This window comes from Hipposideros armiger, unplaced genomic scaffold (assembly GCF_001890085.2).
Source record: "Hipposideros armiger isolate ML-2016 unplaced genomic scaffold, ASM189008v1 scaffold_37, whole genome shotgun sequence".
In the NCBI taxonomy this organism is placed as follows: Eukaryota; Metazoa; Chordata; class Mammalia; order Chiroptera; family Hipposideridae; genus Hipposideros; species Hipposideros armiger.
The window spans coordinates 3844224-3866972 of record NW_017731387.1 but is presented as its reverse complement, the minus strand read 5'-3'; the positions used below and the strand labels follow the sequence as shown (position 1 = coordinate 3866972).

The 22749-nt window shown below is 51.0% G+C and overlaps 1 protein-coding gene across 1 annotated transcript; it reads left to right on the top strand.

The window, feature by feature from the left end:
• Positions 1-5166: 5166 nt before the first annotated feature.
• LOC109380469 (uncharacterized) lies at positions 5167-21389 on the top strand. The gene is made up of 10 exons (XM_019638043.1): positions 5167-7724; positions 8163-8237; positions 14967-15091; positions 16231-16327; positions 16484-16547; positions 17040-17094; positions 17197-17221; positions 17319-17439; positions 17534-17719; positions 17913-21389. The coding sequence occupies exons 2-10, from the start codon at positions 8173-8175 to the stop codon at positions 18177-18179; spliced, it is 1005 nt and encodes a 334-aa protein (XP_019493588.1). The 5' UTR covers positions 5167-7724; positions 8163-8172; the 3' UTR covers positions 18180-21389.
• The last annotated feature ends 1360 nt before the right edge of the window (positions 21390-22749 follow it).

Genomic DNA, 22749 nt, shown 5'->3' with positions numbered 1-22749 from the left:
GTGGGTGACCGAGAGCCCATCTCCCCTTTCGTCTCCAGCAGAGGGACTGCTCATCCACAGGGAAGGGGAGAGGAAATGCTGTTTCGCCAGGTGGGTCTGCAGGAAATACTGAGCGGAGGGGAGTTCACGGGCTGATTGTCAAGAATGACGGGAAGCAACCTGCATGGAGCACGTGGAGAGCAGACGGCTGCCGAGTTGGGAGGAAGCAGAGGGATCAAGCCACATTTATACAGACAGTCGCAGTTGTAGATCATGGGAGCTGGAAAGAGATGCTTGTCAAGGGGCCGAAAGCTTGTCAGTAACTCCGCAGGTGGTAATGACAGGCCAGGCCTCTGAAACTGTGCAGACCTATCTTGGTGGGAGGCTGGCTTGCTGAGCCCAGAGTTCCATGTGACAGTCTCCCCGTGGAGCCCAGCGAGGCAGGTTTGGGGACCGAGAGCTCGGGGCTGAGAGCCCACAGGCCTACCCCGCAGTCTCGGGCCGTCACACACTGTCTGTGTGACAATGGACCTTGCGGAAGTGGCCGTCATGGTCCCTTCCATCTGTCATCTGGGCCTCGGTGGCCTCCGTGTCGGCTTCCCCAAACACTGACCTTCAAGACTGACTCCGAGGGATTTGCCTATTGAAAATTTGCAATGACCTCTCTGCTGATACCTGTTGGAATATTAAACTCTTGGGAAGCTGCCTTCTGGGTCACCCAGGGGAATCTTGACCGTGTCATGGGGTCATGTGAATGGGTGTGACAGGAATCCTGCACTGGCAGCGTGGGGGCCAGGTGGCCTGAAGTTCCTGGGCAGGCTGGACTTTCCCCGCCCTCTGCAGCGCTCTCTACCTCACGAGCGTTTCTCTCTTTGACTTTTCTTAGCGCTGCGTGGGGGAGCTCCTTCAGAGAAATGATAGAGCCTGCCACTTTCAGAATCAGTGCGACGTTGGGACCTGTAATTCCTGTGCACATTTGAGTAGTTTGCCAATATTTATTCAGGAGAGATTCCAGGAGGCAGCACTGCCCCCCTCCCCGCTCCACCCCCCACCCTGTCTGCGGCAGAGAGAGAATTAAGAACAATGAAAGGTAAATTTTTAACACGATGGTCTAGCTTGGGCTTTGTAGCTTGACTGATGAAGTCAGTGGCAGCTTTTAGCTAAAATACCCGCATTGTTTGCATGAGTTTTCTCCTCTTGAGTTTTCTGGGGTGGTTGGACCGATCCAACTGCCCTACCTGCTGTTTGATCTGGTTGAGCCTCTGACAGGTCAGAAAACAAAAGAAGGGTGTTGAAATGCAAATAGATGGTTCTGGGTTCCAGTCCCCTGGCTATAGACTAAAAGCCAAAGCTGACATCACGGTCTCCACGGAGGTCTGTGGAAAGGCTCTAGAAAAATCTCATGAGATGGACTTCTTTTTTTTTTCTTTTTTTTTTTCATGGACTGGAGTCCCGAGGTAGGTAAGAAAAACAAAAAACAAAATAAAACAAACAAAGGATTTTATACTTGGAATGTGCTCAGTGCCAGCTGAATAGCTAATTGTTTCTTGTTTTCATCCCCTCCCCCCCTTTTTCTGCCTGAATAGATAATCCGTACAAAACATCTATTCATTCTACAAGTGAAAATTTCAGGAATACTCGATACTGACCTTGGCAAGGCTATTGGACCGAGCTTGAGTGATAGATTTGTGTGTGTTGTGGCTGATGTGCGTTGTGGTGCTTTGTCGGCCAGTTTAAGACTCTCAGCAATAGGAAAGGAAGATTTATGGTATATTAATGAATGAATGTAATGAAGGCTTAAACCTGTAGGTAGAATTATTAAGATACAGCATTATTTATATAGCTTATTTTTGAGCACAAACTTGATGGTTTTTGTTGCTTCAGGACAGAACTGGCTTTTCTATTTCGGGGTGACCACTTTAATTGAGATGTAAACAATTATTTTTTAAGGGAAATAAAATGAGGCAATACATCCTAGCGAAAAGGACACATTGTATCAGATTCTTTTTTTTTGTATCAGATTCTTAATTGCTAAATTAAATTTGTGCTCTTATTTGATTTCTGCTATGAACCGGCTGTGTGACTTTTGGTAAGTTATTTAACTCTTTCATCTTTTTTTTAATTGTAAAACTGGAATGAGAAATAAGTGGTAGTGAAAAAAATATTTGTGAAGCGTTTTAAAGTTGCACAGGAAAGGCACCATCAGACACCACTGTCAGGTTGGTTTTTTCCCCTGAAAATATCTGATCCTGTCAGTAAACCTACATTGTAGTCTATTTGTTTATTTTTTAAGCTGTCATTTAATTTCAGGTGCTGATGAGCTCTTGAAGTTGTTAATGGAAAGAAACTATGTGCTAGATGGCTACATTTTAACTTCATTCTGGTAAAATACCCTCCTAAATCCTATATGCGCCCAGCCCCTAGCTTGGCTTGGTAAGGTGCATCCCGGCAGCCCAGTCTGGCTGTCAGGAGCTCAGCTTGTCCCAGATAGCACTAACTCTAGCAAACAGCAAGCCGTGTAAACAGCACCGATTGATTTTGAATGTAACCCAGCCTGAGCAGAGGCCACTAGAACACCTCACCAGCAAAGCTACATTGGTTATGGAGGGTGTTAAGTTGTAGCAGCGGAGCTCAGCCACGCCTTGTTAAAAAGCCAACGTTAGAGCATGGAATCTTTTAGATTCAGATGTTCTGAAACTTTAAAAAACTTGCAGGCCAAGTTTTTGTTTCTGACTGTGGCTACTTTTGAAGGAGAAAGCTTTGGAAACTGACATTCTGGTTGTCCCCGGGACCTCGAAGAAACAGGCTGCTGAAGGAAGGCGTCAGTTCTGCTGGGTCAGCGGGAGCCTCACGGTTTTAGGAACTGGACTCAGGGCTCTGAGTTCCAATATCGACTGCCCGTGAGTCACCCTGACCAGTCACCCACTGTCTTGCGTTTCCCTCTTTAGAGAAGAGCTAGAGACTATTGACTTTTTCAGGGGTTGCAACACACTGAAAAAGAATGGGAAGGCACTGTGCAAACATGTGGATGGAAGGTATCAGAGGGGTGCATTGTAATCAAGGCAAGTGCATTCTTTGGATAATTGGAAGTTTATCATCTTTAAGAATGGGGGAGTTTGATTTCAAAATAGAGTTTTATATTTGAGTTTTTAAAAATTGATCAGTGAATTTAAGTCATTGTTTGCTCTATTAATCTATGTTACTTACCAAGAGGAAACTGTTGACACATTGCCTTACTGGAGTGCTTAATTGATTGATTGTCAGAGATCAGATCCCCAGGCGTTCTAGAAATGTGTATTAACATTTAGTAACCTGACTTTCAAAGAGGGAGACTAACATCCTTTGCATACAGGGCATTGTGCTTAGGTTTCTATATGTGTTATACACAAACCACATACACAAGTGAATTCTCTGGGGACCTGAAAAACTGTTTTGTTTTTGTTTTTATTTTTAAGGAAATTGATTGAGGAACCATTTCATTCTTCACTCTCCCAGGACAGGGATTCAGCACCAGCTTTGGTTTTGAATTCTGACCTCTTGCTGGACACCACCTGGGTAACTCCCTGATACAGCACACCTTTCTAAAACGGGATGCACCGTCTTCTTTTAACAGCGTGGCCAGCTTTTCATCACTAACATAAAAAAGTGTAATTGTAACTCTATTCTTTCAGCACTGTTTATACTCTACTACTCCGGCCAGTCCTGAGAGCCTCTGAGTTTTTCTATCTACGTCTGTCATCCTTTTCTGATTTCCAGTAAAAACTGTACTATTGTATAGTCCCATCATCCAAAATTAACTGTCATTTTTGTCATATCTGTTTCCGTTTTTTTTTAATGAAACAAAACAAAATTAGGTCAACTTCCCTATAAACACTAATTTCAGTTCCAGCCCTTCCTCCTCGCCTCACCTCACAGAGCCCATGTTCAGTTTGATATGTGCTTTTAAAATACTTCATATGTATTTACATGCACCCATAATTAATATGTACTGTTGATTCATGGGTTTAAATATACATGAATGGTTCCCTATATGCTATTCGTTCTCACTTTCACCGAGCATTGTTTTTGAGATCTATCCATGCTTTTGTATCTATAAATATCCTATGCATATTATATATACATGTCATTGTTTTTAATTGCTGTCTGGTATTTCATGGTATGACTAATACCACATTTTATTAACCAGTCCATTAGTGGATATATGGATTGTTTAGAGTTTTTCACTAACATAAATAGTGCTTGTGTGTTTTTTCCCCCTGTGTGGCATGTAGGGAATGATTTCTTAGGCCAGACACCTCGATGACGAATTGCTACATTCTGAACATGCCTGATTCACTTTTAAGAGATATTCCCAAACTGATTTTCAACTGTTTGAAAACTGTTTCCCCAAAGACTCTCCAACACTTGTCAGACTTATATTTTTTAATTTGTTAAAAATTTTTTTTTCTTGTGATGAGAGCTTTTAAGGTCTACTCTCTCAGTAACCTGCAGACATACAGTAGGGTCTTGTTAACTGGAGCCGCATGCTGTAGGCGACGCCCCTGGCAGACCTCCTGACTTTTGTGGACTGTAGGGGTAACAAATGGTTTCCTCTTGGGTTTTCCGGCTTCATGTCATCCATTCCCGTGTGTTCACAGCCCTTCCCAGGACAGCTCTCTCTCTGCTCAGGCCCTTCAGGGGCCCTGGCCTGGCATCCAGCCTCCTCGCCCATGACCGCTGCTCACAGCTGTCTCAGCCCCAGCGCCCACTTTTCCTCCTCTGCAACTGGATCGGACTCTCTGGCGTTAACTTTATTGATTCAATAAATATTTGTTGAGTTCTTCGCTTCCTGCCAGGTGCTGAGACTGTCAGGGCGAACAAGAAAGACGAGCTCTCGGCACGCGTGGCGCTCACAGTTTTCGCGGGGGTGGGTGGAAAGGAAACCAGTAGAGCAGCGAACAAGGTCGTGTTTCATAGGTGTGGGCACCCTACAGGCAGTCAAGCGGAAGGTTAGTGTGACTTTGGGTGGCGGGTGTGGCATGAGCAGGTGGTAGCCCGGCGCAAGCGCCCAGGGAGGCTGGCAGGGCCTCTGGCCGGGGCGAGTGGAGCTGCCCACGGCCCTGCTGGCTGGGTGGCCGCGGCCAGGCGTGGCGGGCACCGTGGGGGGTGCCGGTGGGGACTCGTGAGGGATGGGGGGAGGGACCGAAGCCTACTTACCACCAGCCGTGGTCACTTGACGTCGCACTTTGGGGTCTCGGCGTCCGTTCTTTCCGTGAGCTAATGTGCTTTCATGCCACTGCTTTGTTTCTGCCTCTCAAGGGACAGAAGGAGGACAGTGGGGACACAGGTGCAGCGCAGGAGCAGCCTGTCTGTCCCGAGGGTCGCTCTGGGAGGAACTGAGTTCAGTGGGGTGGACTTCCCTTGAGTGGATCCAAGCTGAGGCGCGCGGAATGTTCCCGAGTGACGGGTGGCCCCGGGGAGCGTTCCCAGGCTGGCGCCCGGCGCCCCAGGATTTCTCTCAGAACAGCTGTTGGGTCAGCGCCCTGCGCTGCGTGCGGGCCCCTCCGAGCGGATGGAGACGGCCCCAGCTGCCGAGCGAGCACACGGGCTAGACGCCGACGTGGGCCTTCACGTGGGCATGTCCCCGTGTCTTCAGCATCACGTGTGAGTCGCGCGTGAGAGCTGCTTCCTGATGAACAGAACTGAGCGTCACGGGGGTGCGCGCTGGTCCCCCGGTTGCAGAATTGGTGGCTGGAGAGCCGGCGTTGGCGCCTGGGGCTTCCGTGTGCCGCGGCCGCGCTGCCGAGCAGAGCGCAGCAAGCCCTCGCCAGCCACTCAGGCCCCTGCGTGCTCTTCACCGCGGCGGTGCTCCGTGGGTCGCGCCCGCTGCTCAACGGGCCTGTCCTCCGTCAGCGCGCGGACTCTGTCCGCAGCCGGGCCGCCTGGGTCAAGGTCGCCTCCGCCGCCGCCCAGCGTGTGGGCCACGACTCGTCCTCCGTGGCTCCGTGCTCGTTACCGTGGGCATCGGAAGGAGCCTGGCGTTGAGGGAGCCCTCGGGCAACGTGTGTGACATCTCTGGTCTCAGCTCAGACGTCGCCCACTCGGCAGGCCTTAGCTGACCCTCCCCAGGCCCTCGCATCGCTCCTCGGTGCGGTCCCCACTGCCCATCAGCCCACTGGCTTCTCTGCCCCACGACAGCCTGAGCTCCATGGGCTGATCGGCTTGCCGAGTCTCAGGCTCCGGGCAGAGCCTGGCGTGTCGTTGGCGCTTGGCTTTTTTGTTGAGTGGCTCGCTTCTTCGGATAGGCCTGAGCTAGAGCTTCCGTTTGGCACAGAATGGTTTCTATTATGCTGCTCCCTGAAACTCCATCCCCAGGGCGTCAGCTGTGATCCTGGACTCACGACGTGTTCTTCCAGCTCTGTATTTCTGACCCACTAGCCATCAGACAAAACCCGGCCCACCAGCGGGCTCAGTGTGCCCAGAACCAACTCACGGCCTTTTCTTTGGTTCAGGCCTCTTTCTTGTCCTCAGCCTGGCTGACAACGTGCCGTCACCCGTCTGCTTGGAAACCTTGGAGCTGTCCTGTACCCTCTGTCCTCTCAGTCCTCAGTTACCCCAGCCGGTCAGCCACCTGGCTCCAAAGCTCGCACCCTGAGCCTCAGCAACTCTCCCATGAGGCCCCTCCTGCGGCCTCAGGATGAGGCTTTAGTCTGGGCTGGAAGGGCTCCCACCTGCCTCTGCAGACCCGGTCGGTGCCTTTTACACAGATCTCTCCTCCCGGGGCGAGCATTGCCTCCCCACATGCCAATCCAGGGCTAGGGCCACAGTGTGTGAACCACTGCCGGTCCCCTTTGCAACCCTTCAAGCTGAAATTTCTAGCCCCAAAGCCCCTTCTGCGCCTTTCCCGAGCCTCCTGTCCCTTGTCACACCTCACCCAGCTGCACCGCAGCCCCACTGTCCCCTGATAGACAAGGCGGGTTCGCACGGGCCACTCTGGGCCTGGACAGTCTCTGTCCTCTTGGCTGGTGGACTCTCTTGTCCTTTGGCCTGCAGCTCGTCTTAGCCACCTGCTCTGTGCAGCCTTTCAAAGCTGTGCACCTCAGCACCTGTGCCCATGATTTGAGTTTCTGAATCAAATGTGGAGATGTGTTCCTGGTGAAAAAGGGACAGAAAGCACATTCCTGTCGGTCTCCCCCGCACCCCCCTCTGGGGGGGCAGGGAGCTGGTGGTGCCCTGCATCTGCGCCCAGCACCTGATTGCTGGGTATGCCAGACCTGGGGCTCTTTTAAGATTTGAACAGATCCAAGCCTCACCTGTCCCCAGCAGCCAGCACCAGCAGACGCCCTGGGTGGGGAGGTGGGGATCTGGGCTTTGTCACTAGAACAATTGACTTGTCAGAGCCTCTACTTCCTCACCTGGGAAATGGGCGAGTAGCAGCCCCTCCCAGGGTTTGCTGTGAAGATTGCCTGTGGAAGGGGATTAGCGAGCACAGGGTCTTTATTTCAGACAGAGATTTGTCTAGGTCAAGGTCACGTCCTAAAGTAACTTCCCAAAGTTGGGACTTCATCGAGAATCTGGAAAGTTCAGACAATTAAGAATGTTACTACTATTTATTGTAGTAACAGCTTTAACATGCAAAGGTGCATCCTCCTAAGTTTTATTCTTTGACTCTTCACCCTCACGATTCCAGTTGAGCTGCAGGAAGTGTGGTGCAGTCGCCTGGATGCCCCCTGGTGCTGTAGCCTGGCCTGGCCCAGGAATCACAGGTGAGCGGTTCCCAGGTTCCTGGGCTGCACCCACACCTACTGAATCAGCCCGGGGCCTGAAGGGCTTGGGAATTTACATTTACAAAGGCCCCCCTGTGCTCTCCACCGTCTGCCACGTTTGGGAACCACTAGAAAAGTTTGGCCTCAGCTTCATAGTCTTTGTAGTGAAAAAAAAAAAAAAAGTAGTGGATTTGCCTTTTTTGTAAACAACACGAGCCAGTTCACCTCGCCAGGGTCTGTTTATCCTGATGGTGGGAAAAACTGGCTTCACTTAAAAAAAAAAATAGAACAAAGGTGCAAACTTCACCAGCTTCCCCGGATCCTACTGGGCAATTGAATGCTAATATGATGTACAACAGCCTTTGTAGCGATCAGATAGGATTGTTTTCATGACACTTTAACTTTGCTTTTCTCCACTGTCTCTGTGTTGCTGTCTAGAGAGGCACCTATGAGACTCTTTGACCTTGCAAACCGGTCCAGCTTGACATCTCAGCAGCGCTTGCAAGAGGAGAGGTAGGCATCCGCCCTCTTAACCTGAGGTCTGCAGCTAGAATGTGCTGAGTCACCCAGCCTTTGCAGGGTCAAACGCTGTGCACCTCGGCAAAGCACTGCAGAAAATCAAACTGTGAGCTGCTGTGTTGTTATTCAAATGCCAGGAAGGAGAGTGGGAGGGGGATCGTGCATAAACACATACGAACTTAATAACTTGTTAACCTGAAAACTGGTTCTGAGAGATTTCTGACAGTCTGGTGAGTCCTGCTTCTGGGTAGTAGTAATTGGTTGATGAAGTTCTTTTGAACTATTTCTTCCTGTTCTTAGAAAGTGAAAACGAACACAAATAGTAAAGCAGTTATCTTGCAATGTTTGGAAAAAGGAGAAAAATTTGTTTTTGCCATGGCTCTGAAGTTTTGCATAATTAAGATTCTTGAATTCGTTTTCTTTTAAAGAATCAACATGAACGCCACCACCAAAATACAGTGGTGAATCAGCTATTGAAAGCTGGCTAACGTTGGTGGAACTTTTAGGAAGTCTGTTTTCCTCTTTTGATCATGTAGCGGACTTGCCAGGAGATGTTACTACAACTGCATGAACAGGGAAGTGGCAGGAAGTGACCGAGTTTCCTCCAGAGTCAGAGAGTTCACAGAACCCTTGATGGGAATGCGGGCTATAGATAGAAGTAAAAACTCGGCGTAATTGGTATTTAGAACTGCTGTTTTATTTTTACAAGACAAAAGTGGTTCCCTTTAAAGTAAGTATTTGGAACTACAGAGAGTGCAGGCGTCCCTCCAACAAGGGGGAAGTCAGACATTTCTGTTTACCAGTGTGAACAAACATCCTAAGGTCATTTCACAAGGTGGACATTTGCAGACCCAGATAAACCGATCCGCCTCCCGAGGGTGGCGTGGGCCTGTGGGTGGGACATGGGGGACCAGCCCTGTGAAGCAGCAGCCCCCGCCATGCCAAGCGCTTTCATTGGGTCCCCTGGTTCCCTGCTGACATCACCTGTGAGGGGGAGCAATTCTTTTTCATGACTTAACGCTGGCTATCCCCCACCTGGAGGCTAAGCCGTTCCCACTCACTCCTTAGTGGGGCAGCGTGGGGATTTGAACCCGGGCAGAGTGACCCTGTGCCCTGGCGTTTCACCCTGTGGAGAGTGCCTCGTAGCTCATGAAAATGACTCCTCGCTGGCAAGTAACGCTAAATATGGAAAGAATGGCCTGAGTTGGATGGTGCAGGCCAGAGGGGGCAGGCGTGGGGCGAAAGGTCAGAAGGGCTGCAGTGAGCACCCAGCAGCCCAGCGGGGCTGAAAGAGTGTAACTTAGTACGCTTTTCTGCCTTGCGCTTCCTGCAGCAGACACCTACAGATGGAAATGTGAAGCCTATTCGAAGTCGGCTGTGGTTTTCTCTCCGGTTTAGATTGATGGACATAACCTAAGGACTTGACATTAAAAGAACAAGTAAACAAAGCCCTAAGCCAACTGCCCCTGGTTAGAACTGGAATGGGCTCAGTTGCCCCAGGTCAGGGAAGGGCCTGTGTTGGTTGGGGCAGGTCCGGGACCCTACACCCCAGCCCCCGCCCAGTGGGCTAAGAACAGGGCGCAGTGTGGACGCCAGGCAGAGCGAATTGAGGCCCAGTTGTGTATAAGCCTGGTGATCTGGGACAATGGATTTGGCCCCTGTGGAATTAAGAGGGTGCCTTTGCTTCACAGGCCCTAGCTCGGGGCCAGAGGACACACTCAGCAAAGTGAGTTTCCTGTTCCCCTTCCTCAGAGGCCGACGTGACTAGTCCAGCGTCAGCACCCTGGGCGCCCAGGAGGAGGGGGGACCCCGTGGGCCCAGGTGTGCATGTCTGAGCCCCGCCCAGCCCAGGGCGCTGTGGCTGTCATTGAGCAGAGGTGCAGTTACTGAGTGAGGTAGCACATGGGGGTCCTGGTGGGAGGAATTTCCAGGCAAAATAGGAGATTGCCTCCTGGTGAGATGTTGGAACAGCAAGGAAGTCAGGGCAAGCGGGCAGAGTGAGTTGGGGGGAACGTGGTAGGAGGTGAGGTCAGACAGGCAAGGGGGTCGGACTGCTCAGCAGCGTCCATGGACTTGAGTTTTACCGCGAGAGAAACATGGAGCCTTTGCTGGGTGTTGGGCAGAGCAGGGGGCCTGGTGTGGTCGGGGCTTTAAAGAGATGACTCTGACCGCTGAATTGGGGATGGACTTTCAGGGGCACGCGGGAGCAGGGCGGCCAGTCAGGAGCCATTGCTGTGACCCAGACCAGGGTGATGGTGGCTCAGACCCGGGTTGATGACGGGAGGGACAGAGCCCAGGTATATGATGACGGGAGAGCCACCAGGGTTTATCAGGGGTTAGACCTGGGCCGTTTGGGGCATGAGCACCCGGGCCCAGGAGTTTGCCACACACGGGAGGGGAGAGGATATGCAGATGGCACAGATTTGGGGGGAACACCAGGGGTTCCTTTTGTCCATGTTGAGACATCCATTTGATACCCAACAGTGGAAAGAGAGAGCGGTCTGATCTGGTGACACACATGTGGAAATTATCAGCATGTAAACATTTAGAGCCTGGAGACAGGAGAGATCATACAGGGAGCGTTGCTAGGGGAGGTGAGAGGTCAGAGGACGGAGCTGCGTGGCACCCCAACACTGAGAGCTCCGGAAGAAGAGAGGGGGTCGGCAGAGGAGGCTTGGGGCCGCTGTGGAGGTGGCATTCATCAGGCAGAAGACTTCTAGATGCAGCAGAGGGGGTGCAAGGACCCCGAGGACTGAAAACCTGATTTGGGAGGGAGGCGGGGAGCTTGGGGGAGTGGGGGGGGGCAGGCAGAGGTCGGACATGACGCAGGAGACGTGGACTTGGACACTCAGCTGGAGACTCGTTTGTTTCATGATGACGGCGGCTAGGATTTGCTGAGGTGCATTGAATTACGTAATCTTTCCACCTGCCCTGTAAGAATGATAGTGTTGTGCTGCTCTGTGGGTGACGAGACTGGCTCAGAGAGGTCAAAGGTTCCCCTCAGGGTTCACCCAGGATGGCCTATTCCAGAGTCCATCCTTGTGACCTCTAACCTGTCCTGTGCCCTGGAGGTCTGTCCCTTTTTCACGGGGTGGCAGAGGCTCAGAGGTTGAGAGCTCGTGTCGCGGTCAGGAGTGGATCTGACCTGGCTTCCCTGTGTCTCTCTCAGGAGGCTCCAAAGGGTCCAGACGGATCGGAGCGGGAAGGGGCCATTTGGGAAGGACGGTGACTTGGGCTCTGCTTGTGGGGCAGGTTGATCTGGCGGGTGTGGTGACCAGGGAGCATGTGGGTGCCTGGGAACATGGGGGAGATAGATTTGGGGCGATTAGCTCCACGTGGGATGCTTGAGGGCCGAGCAAGCTACAGGGTTGTCTGGGTGAGAGCTCAGCTGGGGGGTGGCGTCAATGAAGCCACCCGACTGGGTGGGGAGCTAATTCCGACACTCGTCATCCATATACTTATGCAGCCGTTTCTGCAATGCGTCCCCTGAGAGTAAGTCCATCTCCCATCTCACAGGAGAAGACACATCTCGCTGTGGTGTGTTTGGGCGTGAACAAAACCCTCCCGGGCCCAGATGAGGGGCGAGTCTCAACACATGCGGGTGTGAGTGAGTGAAGGACGAAGGACGGGGACACGTGCTCCTCCAGGCAGGTGGCTGGCGGCTGGCTTTCATGTGCTTGAAGGGGACACGTCCTGTGTGATGCTGGGTGACAGTGATTTGGGGGCTACGGCTTGCAGAGATCAGAGCAACTTTGCCGTGAGCGGAGAACTTCCATTTCTTCACTTACTTGTTTGAACAGTTTCTCAGTGACGTGTCTTAAAGAGAAAATCGCACCAGTGTTTCATGAGGCACCCACGGACCCACGAACTCATGACTGGAAAGTAAACCCCGTGCGTCTCATCAAGGGGTGTGTTTCCCATAAAATGTTACGTTCTGTGTTTAATAATCATCCGTGTGCAGTGTGCTTGTGAAGCTTCAATCCACTGCGTACCGTTTGATCCACTGGAATTGACTGCCGCTGGATTATGGTCACAGAAGCATTTTTACTTTATGTTTTAAATCTTAATTCACGTGCATGGTTTGTGGATGAGACTTAGGAAAAGGTTACCCACCACAGATTTCGAAGCATAAAAATAAATGAGGTTTAAAATCTGTGGGTAACACAGAAACTCGTACACGGGGGCTTATGGCCACGTTATTCATAAAAACCAAAGCACAGACACAGCCCAAATGTCTACCACCTGATGCGTGGAGAAGCAAAAGTGGTGTACCCACATAAGGGGACGTTATGGGACAATAAAGAGGAACGAAGACCTGATCCACGCCACGACGTGGCTGAACCTGGAGCACGCCGGGCTGAGGGAGGGCAGACCCAGGGGCTGCCTGGGGTGCGATCCCGTTTGTATGAAATGGCCAGAGTAGGGCGTTCTCCAGACAGGGAGCCAATGAGCCAGTGCGGGCTGGGTGGGGGGATGGGGAGGGACTGCCAGTGGGGCTGAGGTTTCTTTCGGGGAGATGAAATGTTCTCAACTTGATTGTGGTGATGGTTGCACATCTCTGGATTTGCTAAAACACATTAAGTCATATACTTTAAATGGGTGAATTGTATGACACGTGATTTATAGCTCAAAAAATCTGTTAAAAACATTGTCGGGTAAATAGATTGGAAATAGGGGCTAAGACAAATAAGAATGGTGTGAAAGTTGTGACTATTACAGTGCATGTACCAAATGCTATCACATACATTATTTGCAGATACTGAACGGTGGGTTAAAAAAATTTGGATGTCAAGTTAGACATTGCTTAGGGGGTATGCAGCTTTTATTTCAGAGGATTCGTGAGCCAAAAGGCTTGAAGCCCAGGGGACTAGCTCTAAGGAGAAAGGTTAGACAATCAGGAACCCCAGCATTGAAGGAAAACGCAGGAGAAGCTGAGGAGCAGGAGGACCCAGGAGGACTGTTTCCAGGTGGAGGGGACGGCCGCACACCTGGGAGATGCCCGCCCAGGACCCAACACCCAGGCCATTCATTGGGTCCAGTTGGCCATGATGAGGTCACTGACTGGCACCATCCGTCAAATGAATTACCTGCAGCCAGTGCAGAGCCAGCTGAGAGAGGCTGGAGGAGGGGATCAGAGGCGGGAAGTGGGGACATCACCACGGACGGCTGTCTTAGAGTAGAACACAGATAACGGGGGGCAGTGTGGTAACGCCCGGCCGGAGTGGTGTAAGGGTGTGGTTACTCGTCTCCAGATGCAATCAGTTTGACCCTGTCTGTAGACGAAAGGTGAAAAGCTGGGAGTGAGAATGGAGACACAGCTGTCCCCCTGCAGTGTGCAAGGTGCCCCGTTGGGCACGGTGCCTTCTGACTCCTTGTCTTCCTGGGAGCCAGGAATGACCTCAGCCCGTCATGCTGTAGGAATTCATGGGCCTGCACTCGGGCAGGGAGTCGCCATCTCCAGATGCTCCGATTCCTAGCGGCTTATCTCTGCATGGAGCATTTCTGGCCTTGCAGGTGGTTAGAGCTGGGACAGGACAGGCTGCGGTAGGCGGGTCAAAGGTCGCTCCAGTCTGGGGAAGTTGGCTCTTGGCTGAGTGAGCGTAACAGCAGCTCCCAAATTTCCTGGGCAGGAGCGGCCAGGAGATTTCACGGGAAGCGTGTTCTACTCACCTTCGTTCATTTGAATTGTGCTGGAAGTGAGGAAACGGAAGCGATGGGTGAGGATGGGGGTCAGGAGCCGACGGCCCAGCGGGGACAGGCCTGGGCATGCTGCTCAGGAAGCCAGAGGTCGTGCAAGTGCGCGCAGGGACCAGGACCCTCGTCCCAGGTGCTCCGCTGCTGTCCTGCTCCCTGGAACCTGTTTTTTTTTTTTTTTTACATTCTTGTGAAATGCTCTCAACGATAACGGCCAGAACAAAAAGAGAAGAAAGGCCGGGTTTAGTAATATTAAGAGAGGTGTGGTGGGGACACAAGCTCTTGCGTTATCTGCAGCTGCAATGGGCAGAAGAGGTTGAGCAGAGGGAGTTGCTAATGTTCCTTGTGTGTCCACAGCGCCCCGCCCACATGAGGGTTACATAGGGTGTGGTGAGGTCACAGGTCACCGTGAGGGAACTGACTTTCTGCCCCAGTCCCCTCCATCTTCATACATTCTCTCCAGGGGGTTTTGCGGGGGAGGTGGGGGGGAGAACCTGTGACAAGGTGGCCAGGGAGTGACATCGTCCCGAGACGATGTATTTGGATGGCTTTGGCAGTCAGGACAGTAGTATGGTGACAGTTATTAGCTGGAGAAATTATTTATCTTTGTTTTTGAATTGCGATCCCCCTGGGTGGGTGCTCAGAGCTTTGAAAACACAGATGTACGTACACAGTCTCTCTGAATAACATTTTGATCCAGGCATCGCTGGGTCCTTGTCCTTGGGTGGAATTCAGGGCCCTGGAGCACCTGGAGGGAGAGAAGATGGCACTTGGACCTCTAACCGCAGTGCAGTATTTCCTTCGGAGATGGAAATACAGCACCTGCTGTGCGCCTGTCACCAGGAAATCACACGCGTTTTCATATCGTATATTTGCAGCTCTCCGGAAATGCTGCGTATACGTGTCGCTATGAAATGCTGGTAGTCACTCAACCCACCGCTAGATCTGGCCGTTTACTGCGTCCATAAAATGGCACATAGGTTATTACAGCAATATGTGTTTGAATAGCTTCATAACTGTATTTCACAGTTACTTTTCTGCATATGCCTGTGTATTTTACCGTATTCTGAGGAGGCTGCCTGAGGAGACGGAGGCACAAAAAAAGGTTAAGAAGCCCTTCCGGTGTGCAGCCTCATGGGATACAAGCCAAGCAGGTGAAGTCACCAGGTGTGGGGAGTGGCAGTTGGGAACACACTTGGGCCACACAGGAACCCGAGGAGGGGACCACGCTCAGCCCAGGGCGGCTTCTGCAGATCCCTGAGCTGCCCCTGGAAGGACGTGTGAGGAGGAGAAAGAAGCAGAGATGAGGGAGCTGGGATGTAAATCCCCAGGCCCCCATGGGAATGAGGGGTGCTGCCGAGTCCTGCAGGCTCGAGAAGAGCCAGACATAGAGAGGTGGCCGGTCGCTCACTTTTTAGAGCCCTGTTTATGGGGACAGGTGGACAGGGTGCAACAATTTCCTTGGAAAAATTCAATGATGCAATAGAATTTTCTAAGACAGCTTCCTTGATGCATAATTCACACGCAGTTCCTGCCTGTACACGGTTTGCAGCGAGAACACGTCACATCCGTGGGACGCTTTTTGGCCTGGTTTCTTTCACTCAACATAACCCCTCTGAGATCCATCCACACGGGTCTTTTCCTGCTGCGTCGTCTTTGTTAAGAGAACTGTGTACTTTGAAAGGAGGGAAAAACAAGCCCTTGTTTTCATAATAGGGAATTTTAAAAGGGGAGGGATAGCTCTGTGCTTATCACACGGGAATGTGAGTTGAAGATTGTGGCGAAGGGCGGCCCTGGCCTGTGGTCGGAGTGCATTCCAGCCCTTGGTTGACCGACCCTGCTAAATGTGAGCATGTTTGGAAATACTTCAGACCTGAAAGCAGGCCGCTCCCAGGACATCAGAACAAGCTTTGCCACCCAGGGGCCCCCGGGACCCCGACTCTCACATGCGAGGAACAGGGAAAGTGTCCCGACAGCACACTGTGTGCCGCCTGGCTTCCTCACAGCCGCCTCCTCTGGTAGCTGAGGGGCACGCATAGTTTCCCACGTTGCATAAATAGGACGCGAGGGACAGCCAGTTTGAGAGAGTTATTACCCAAGAGAGGAGTGAGTCAGGGATGCAAAGGCCCAGGGGGTCCCTAACCCTAGCCTTGCTGGCAAGCTTGTGGTTTCAGAGACAATAGCCATTTCACTTTCACTTTTATTTTTGTCTGGGTGGTGATGAGTCGAAACTGGCCGAGTTCAGGGTGTCTTTTCCTTCCACTTAACAACGTTCCCCTTTCCACTCGGGAAGCACCACCATCTCTGTGGATCCAACCGCTGGAAGCCTGTTTTTGGGCCAGGTTCATCTCCAGGCGCCAAGGAGACACCGCTCTGGATCAATCCTGGAGGTGATCATGGAGCGGGTGGGGCAGAAGCACCAAATAAATGAGAGACTGAAACAGCGTTTCTTACCCTCTTTTGGGTCCTGGGAGATTTGAGAATCCGCTGAAAGTTGTGGGACCTCTCTCCCAGAGAAATACACTTATGTGCGTGCACACACACAGGTGTGCGACGATTCCCAAGTGTTCTGGGACGCCTCTGAAACTTGCCTGTAGGAATGACCTCAAGGTGAGCATTTTTGGCATGAAATGAAATAGTAATGCCTTCAAAGAAACACAGAGCCCTAGTCACTGACTAGAAAGAGATTGCAGATAAGATCCGGGTGGGGCTGGTGGGAGGGGTGGTGTTTTGATAGACAGGCCTGCCCAGTTAGGGGTCTTAATCTCCGGAAGGTGGTGTGTGTGTGTGTGTGTGGGGGGGACTCAAGCTGGAGGAAGATTCTATGATGAGGAATCATCAGAAACAACCCTAGGAAGGACAGGTAGGGGTCATATTATGAGTAATATTGAAAACAAGGTGAGTATTCCTTTTTTTTTTTTTTAAATCCCAGTAAAATATTGTTTTATTTTGTTTTCATATATTTTTTGCAGGTGGGGGTTTGAGGGTGTGTATATGTGATAACAGATATTTATTGTACTGAATTAAGGAAGTGACAAAAATCAGAAGTTCTCGTAAAATACAACCTGATCTCTATTAGTAATTGGTGTATTTTTTTTCTAGTTTCTGACTGTTCTCACCACTCTCCCAGCTCTGACCCCCTACCCCTGGTTAAAAAGTAAGTCCTGTGACTTTAAGACAATTTAGGTAGCTGTTCTCTGTTTACGTGCAGGTTTAAGGCTCAGCAAACAGTTTATACAAATACTTTCCTTCATTTTAGAAAACTCCGTATTTCCTCAGGATGGGTACGTGGGGAAGGAACTTCTTTAGAAGATTGAGCAGCTTTCTAGAGGTTTCTCTACCTGCTGTCTAATTTTCTTTGTTTTTTTTCTTTCCTCTCAGTGTCCTTCGTCTGCTCCTTAGCCTGTTTCTTAAATGCGGGGGCTCCCAGGCCCCCACCCTCTTGGGCCCCCCATCTCCCGAATCCATTCTCTGCCTGTCAGTCACCGTAAGCCATCATGTGGTGAGTGCCCGTCGTGTGCCAAGCATGGTGTTTAAGCTTGTCACATGGGACCCCTCCACAGCTCTGCCACACAGTGACTGTCTTCATTTCACAGAGGTGGGGCCTCAGCGAGGACAGTTACTTGCCCAGGAGCAGAGCCCCAGAGGCCCTGGGTGCCCTGGGTGGCACCTGCCCATCACCCAGATCGGCACCATCAGCTCTACCTGCCTCCCCAGCTCCAGCCAGCACAGCCATTACCCAGCATGCATGTCTACGGGGTTTCCATGAACGCCCACACTCAGTATGTCAGAACTCCCCCACACCTGCTCCCCCATGACATTAGAGATCCCTTAGTAACCTTAAAATCTGGGTGCTTTTTTTCTTTTCGGCCGTGGCATTTTTGGTGATCCCCTTGGGTATATGCCAAAGAGAAAATTGGTAGCCGCTGTCAGACCCTATGTCTCACATCTCAGACTGACCACTGTCTCCCAAAGGGCCTTGAAAGTCCTAACCGGCCAGAACGAGATGAAGGACCAGCAGACGGACGTGTGCTTTCCACTGGTGTGGGGTGTATCATCACTGCGCAAACCCAAAGCACCTCGACAACCCAGGGTTTTCTTGACTCAAACTGTGATTGTCCACAGCACCAGAGCCATCAAGCCGGCAGACCTGGCCGGGCCAGCAGTGCCCCAGGTGTCTGGAATGTTAGTCATGCGACTGGACAAAGGAGTGGCCAGGAAGTCTGGGGAGCGTTGAGTTAAAGTGAAGCAGGGTCCTTGGCTCCATCCAGACTTCTGTGCCCGCCAGGAGGGGGTAGTGTACAGAGTGATGACAGACCTGGGCCATGAGCCAAGGACCCCCTCACGGGACAGGTGCGCGGGGGGCTCTGGGGGACGCTGCCTTTTCTCTCCATTTCAGTATCTGAATCCCAAACACGTTAGTGAGTGGAGAAAAGCCCGTGTCTTCTGCCAGTTCACTGCCACTTCCAGGCCGGGAAGGGAGAGAGACAGCAGCGTGTTGCAGACAGCGGGGAAAAGCTGTTGCAGTGACTCGTACCAGAGTAGACTGCCGTTTCTCTGAGAGCCTCTCAGTTATGCCACTGTGACGTCTCAGGGAAAATCAAAGTGAACTGGGATCGCATAAACCTTTCTCAAGTTTTTATGTCCTCTGTATTTTTGACTCATCCCAACCTTTGTCTGTTGCTCAAACACTGAGTCAGATCTCCGAATGTCAGGCGTGCTTTGTTTCAGATGACACGTGCAGGCCCGTTCACATGAGCAGGATGTGGGAGCAGGGGCTCCCGGGTGCCTCTAAAGCCAACGTGGCATCTGAGGGGTTTGCTTGTCGTTTTCAGGAAACAAGGTGCCATTTAGGATAGTTTCCTGTCATAAAAAATTCTCTCATTTGGTTTTAAAATAGCAGTCTCTGATGTTGTTTTTTACTCAGGAATCTATAGGAAATCTAACATTGTACGTTTTTTTCTTTTTCTTTCTTTTTTTTTTTGGTGAATTTTCCACAGACTAGCAGTGAGCTGTCTCTATCCGGGGCAGTGCATAATGATGTGAATTCATTCATTCACCCCATGCACACGTGAAGGCCACCTGACATTAAAAGCAGATAAGCTGTTGATTTTGGTGACGGTCCCATGTCCAGAAATGCGTCCTTCCTCAGGCACGTCCACAGTGCCCTGTCCTGAGCTGGTCACCCCAGCCGGCCTACAGTTAGACTTTGTAGCTAACAAACTTTTTTTCACCTGAAGCGTCTTTGACTTGTACCTCCTTACAAGCCTGCCCTTAAGAACCGAGCTAAAAGTTTCTGGATAGATCGACCAATGACTTACGGTACTTTTATAAGTAACATGTAGTTTGTCCTTAGTTCCTTTACATAAAGGGTCAGGAAAACAAATACTCTGCAAAAGTCTTTTCTGTGTGATTAAGGAAGTTAGATATTGAAGAGGCAACACCTAATCTGAGAGTTATTGAGACACCACCTGCCAGGGAAGAGGAGACGCTGTCTGTGGGAGAGGAGCCACAGGAGGCTTCCGAGAGCTGTGGGCACGGGACCAGGTTCTCAGGATCCCACAACCCGCTCTAGCCTTCTTTTACCTTTGTTTTTTCTTTTAATTTGGTATAGCGCATATGGCAAAATTCTTGAATGTAACCACTTTCCCATGCAGAGCTCTGAGGCAGGGAGTACAGTTACACTGTGTACAGCTGTGCCGTTACCCAGTTCCAGGCTGTCCATCACCCCGAGAGGAAGCCCCGAGCGCACGACGCGGCGGCGCCCCCACCCTGCCCTTCCTGCAGCCCCTGCTTGCTGTCGCTGGCTTTGCCTGTTCTGGACCTTTCATCCAGGTGGAGCCGTTGCCTTTGTGTTGGCTTCTTCCCCTCGGCAGAGCGCCGTCAGGGTCCCTCCCCGCTGTGACGTGTCCCTGCCTCACTCTTCATGGCTGCGTGGTGTTCCATTGCGTGGATGGGCCACGCTTCATTTACCCACGCATCCATCGGGGGACATTTGGGGTGTTTCCACCTCTGGCTGTTGTGGAGAATGTGCTGCAAACAGTCGTGTGCAAGTTACTAACTGAACACCTGCTTCCCGTTATCTGGGGTTTGTGCCTCCGAGTGGAACTGCTGGGTCAGGTGGTAATTCTATGTTTCGCTTAGTGAGAAACTGCTACACTTTTTCTCTTGCTTTCTGAGTGCTTGCCCCCAAATCACCACAATATTGATATTCTAAAATCAAGTACGGGATGGTTAAAAAAAATGGTTACATTTCTAGGCTGCATATTAAAAACCTTAAGAGGTGTCTCTGAGGCCAAAATTCATTCAGGACACTGCCGAATCAGCGAGGAAGCGCAAGGCACTTACCTTATTTATTTGCCTCCTCTGTAGTTGGCTCCTTCCTAAAACCTTCACCTTTTACAAAATTCAGCACCTCTTAGGAGGATGGTTATAAATAGATTATACGGTCACTATCTACTTTGGTTTTATACTTTTTCTGGGTCAAATGCAAGCTCTCTAATCTCTTTGGTGATTTGGTTAAATGCCGATTAATCCAAGGCAAATCCGAGTTAGTTACTCATCTTTTTTATGTTGACTTTTGCTTCAATTTCATGGTTGCCCAGGGCAGGGTAAGAGAGAACTAAAATGATTACGGATGATATTACAGATAATGCTGGTAATTTCCCAACATCAAATTGGCTGGAGACGCTGGTCCCAGCTTAAAGCGGCCATGATGAAGAATGACCCAGACATGATGAGCTCTGCCGCGGACCTGCCGATTGCTACGTAGGCAGCTCCCAGCTCTCAACACCTCTCTGATGGCCCAGCATCCTCTGTGCTCCCAGGATTTCAGGGGCTCTTTTTCACGAGAGGCCTGCTCTCACCCAGGACTAAGATCCCAAATATTTAACCATCAATATGGGGCAGGTCAGACTGCACAGAGGTCATGGACCACAGGGTGCTGTAGAAGGTTCTGGAAGCACCCCCAATCTCCTCCTCCCCTGGGTCTGGCTCAGTGCTGTAGTTGCTGGAACATGGGATGGCCTCAGGGTCTGGGGTGCGGTTAAGAGGCAGTGGCCCTGGGTGGGGGTGTTAGAGTAGCAACTATTTACCCACTGATACACAAGTACTTTAGTATTTCCACAGCCAGGGTGACTACTGCTGTGCGAGGGCTTGTGTTACCAGGAGCTATGGTGACGTTCCTCCTCCCCACCATCCTTCACCAGAAACCTTCGGGCTCCGATCCTGCCGTCTTCTCTTCCTGTCTTCCTACAGGAAGTAGTTACAGCTTTCCCCAGGAGGGGAGGCAGGGTTCTGACCATTCTCCTGTGTCAGCTTGGAAGGTCCCACCATGCCTAGTGACTCCTGAGTGACCTGGAACCCCCTGCTCTGCTTTTCTTGGCCACAGAGTTTTCTTCTAAACTCCCAGTTGCGCTTGGTCTCCGTCCTGGTTAATAACCGCTGACGTTTTTTCAGTGCCTAGAAATGACGTTAGAAGCCAAATCCGTGGAATGGGGAAAGAGGGTCTTCTCCAGCAGCCATGGGGTAAGCTACCGGGGGGTAAGAGGGTGTGGGGCTCCCCCTAGTTTCCCAGCATTGACTCCCCATTTCTGTGTCAGCCCCTGTCCTGTCCTCAGACACAGGTGCAGAGGGCTGGACTCTTACCCGTGGCTTTGCGTCTGAGGTTAGCGGCTCTGTGCTACCTGGCCGGCCCCTAAACAAGCCTCTGGGCTCAAGTTCCTGACCACAGGGCTCTGAACTTCCGGGCTTCTGGGCTGCCCAGTGCCACCTCATGCCCACTGTGCCCAGGCCTTGCCCAGGGGTCCTGAGCCCCTGCGATCATGCAGATTGGGCTTCACCCTGCTTTGCTCCATGAACCTCAGCCTGGCTGAAATCTGGGGGCCCACCTGTTATGTCTGTGTGTGTTGGCAGCATTAATCGTTTCTCTTGTCTTCTAGAGGATAAAGGTAATATATGCTCATTGCAGAAAACTTGGAAAATACAAAAGAAGCTAAAAAATCAGCCAGCAGCCTACCTCCCAGTGATCACCACTGTTAACAGAGAGAATTTTCCCAGTGTGTGTATTTCTTGTAATAAAATGGGATAATATTCTTTATGCAGCTTTGTCTTTTTAACATTGTTTTCTTTCAGTTCTATCGAGATGTAACTGACATACACCCTGTATGAGTTTCAAGTGCTCAGCGTATTGACTTGACCTCCGTATGTTGTGAAATGATCACCACAGTAAGCTTAGTTAACAACCATCATCTCGTACAGATAAAAAACTTGATTTTTCCTTGTGATGAGAACTTTCAGGGTTTACCCGCTTAGCTGCTTTTAAATTTACCAAACAGCAGTGTGGGACCCAGACATCACATTGTACGAGGAACTTTCTCCTTAACATTAAATTGTGAATATTTTTATGGCTGTATAATAATGTCTTTAATGATACTCTCTTCTCTGCTTGGCCCCAGCTTGTCCCCTCCCCTGGGGACAGCATGGTCCTGAAAGTGTAGCTTGGGCTTAGGGGCCCCCCGGGGTCTGTATGCTTCCCTGTCTCCCGGTGGATCGGATCGTAGGACCCAGACTAGGCTGGGAAACCCGTCCCTCCCTCTGACTCAGGGTCAGGTGCCACTGAAACCTCCTGAGGGCGCTTCCTGTCCCTGGGATCCCATCCTTCCCTGTTGACTCTCATAGCTTGTCCGACTCCCTCCTTGGTGCCCCGCAGAATGTGACAGGCTGTCCCCTCTGACCCTTGCCAGGACCTCTGGGTCCATCACAACCCAGGAGCTTAACCTGGAAGCACAGTGTTTTGTTTTGAACTAACTCA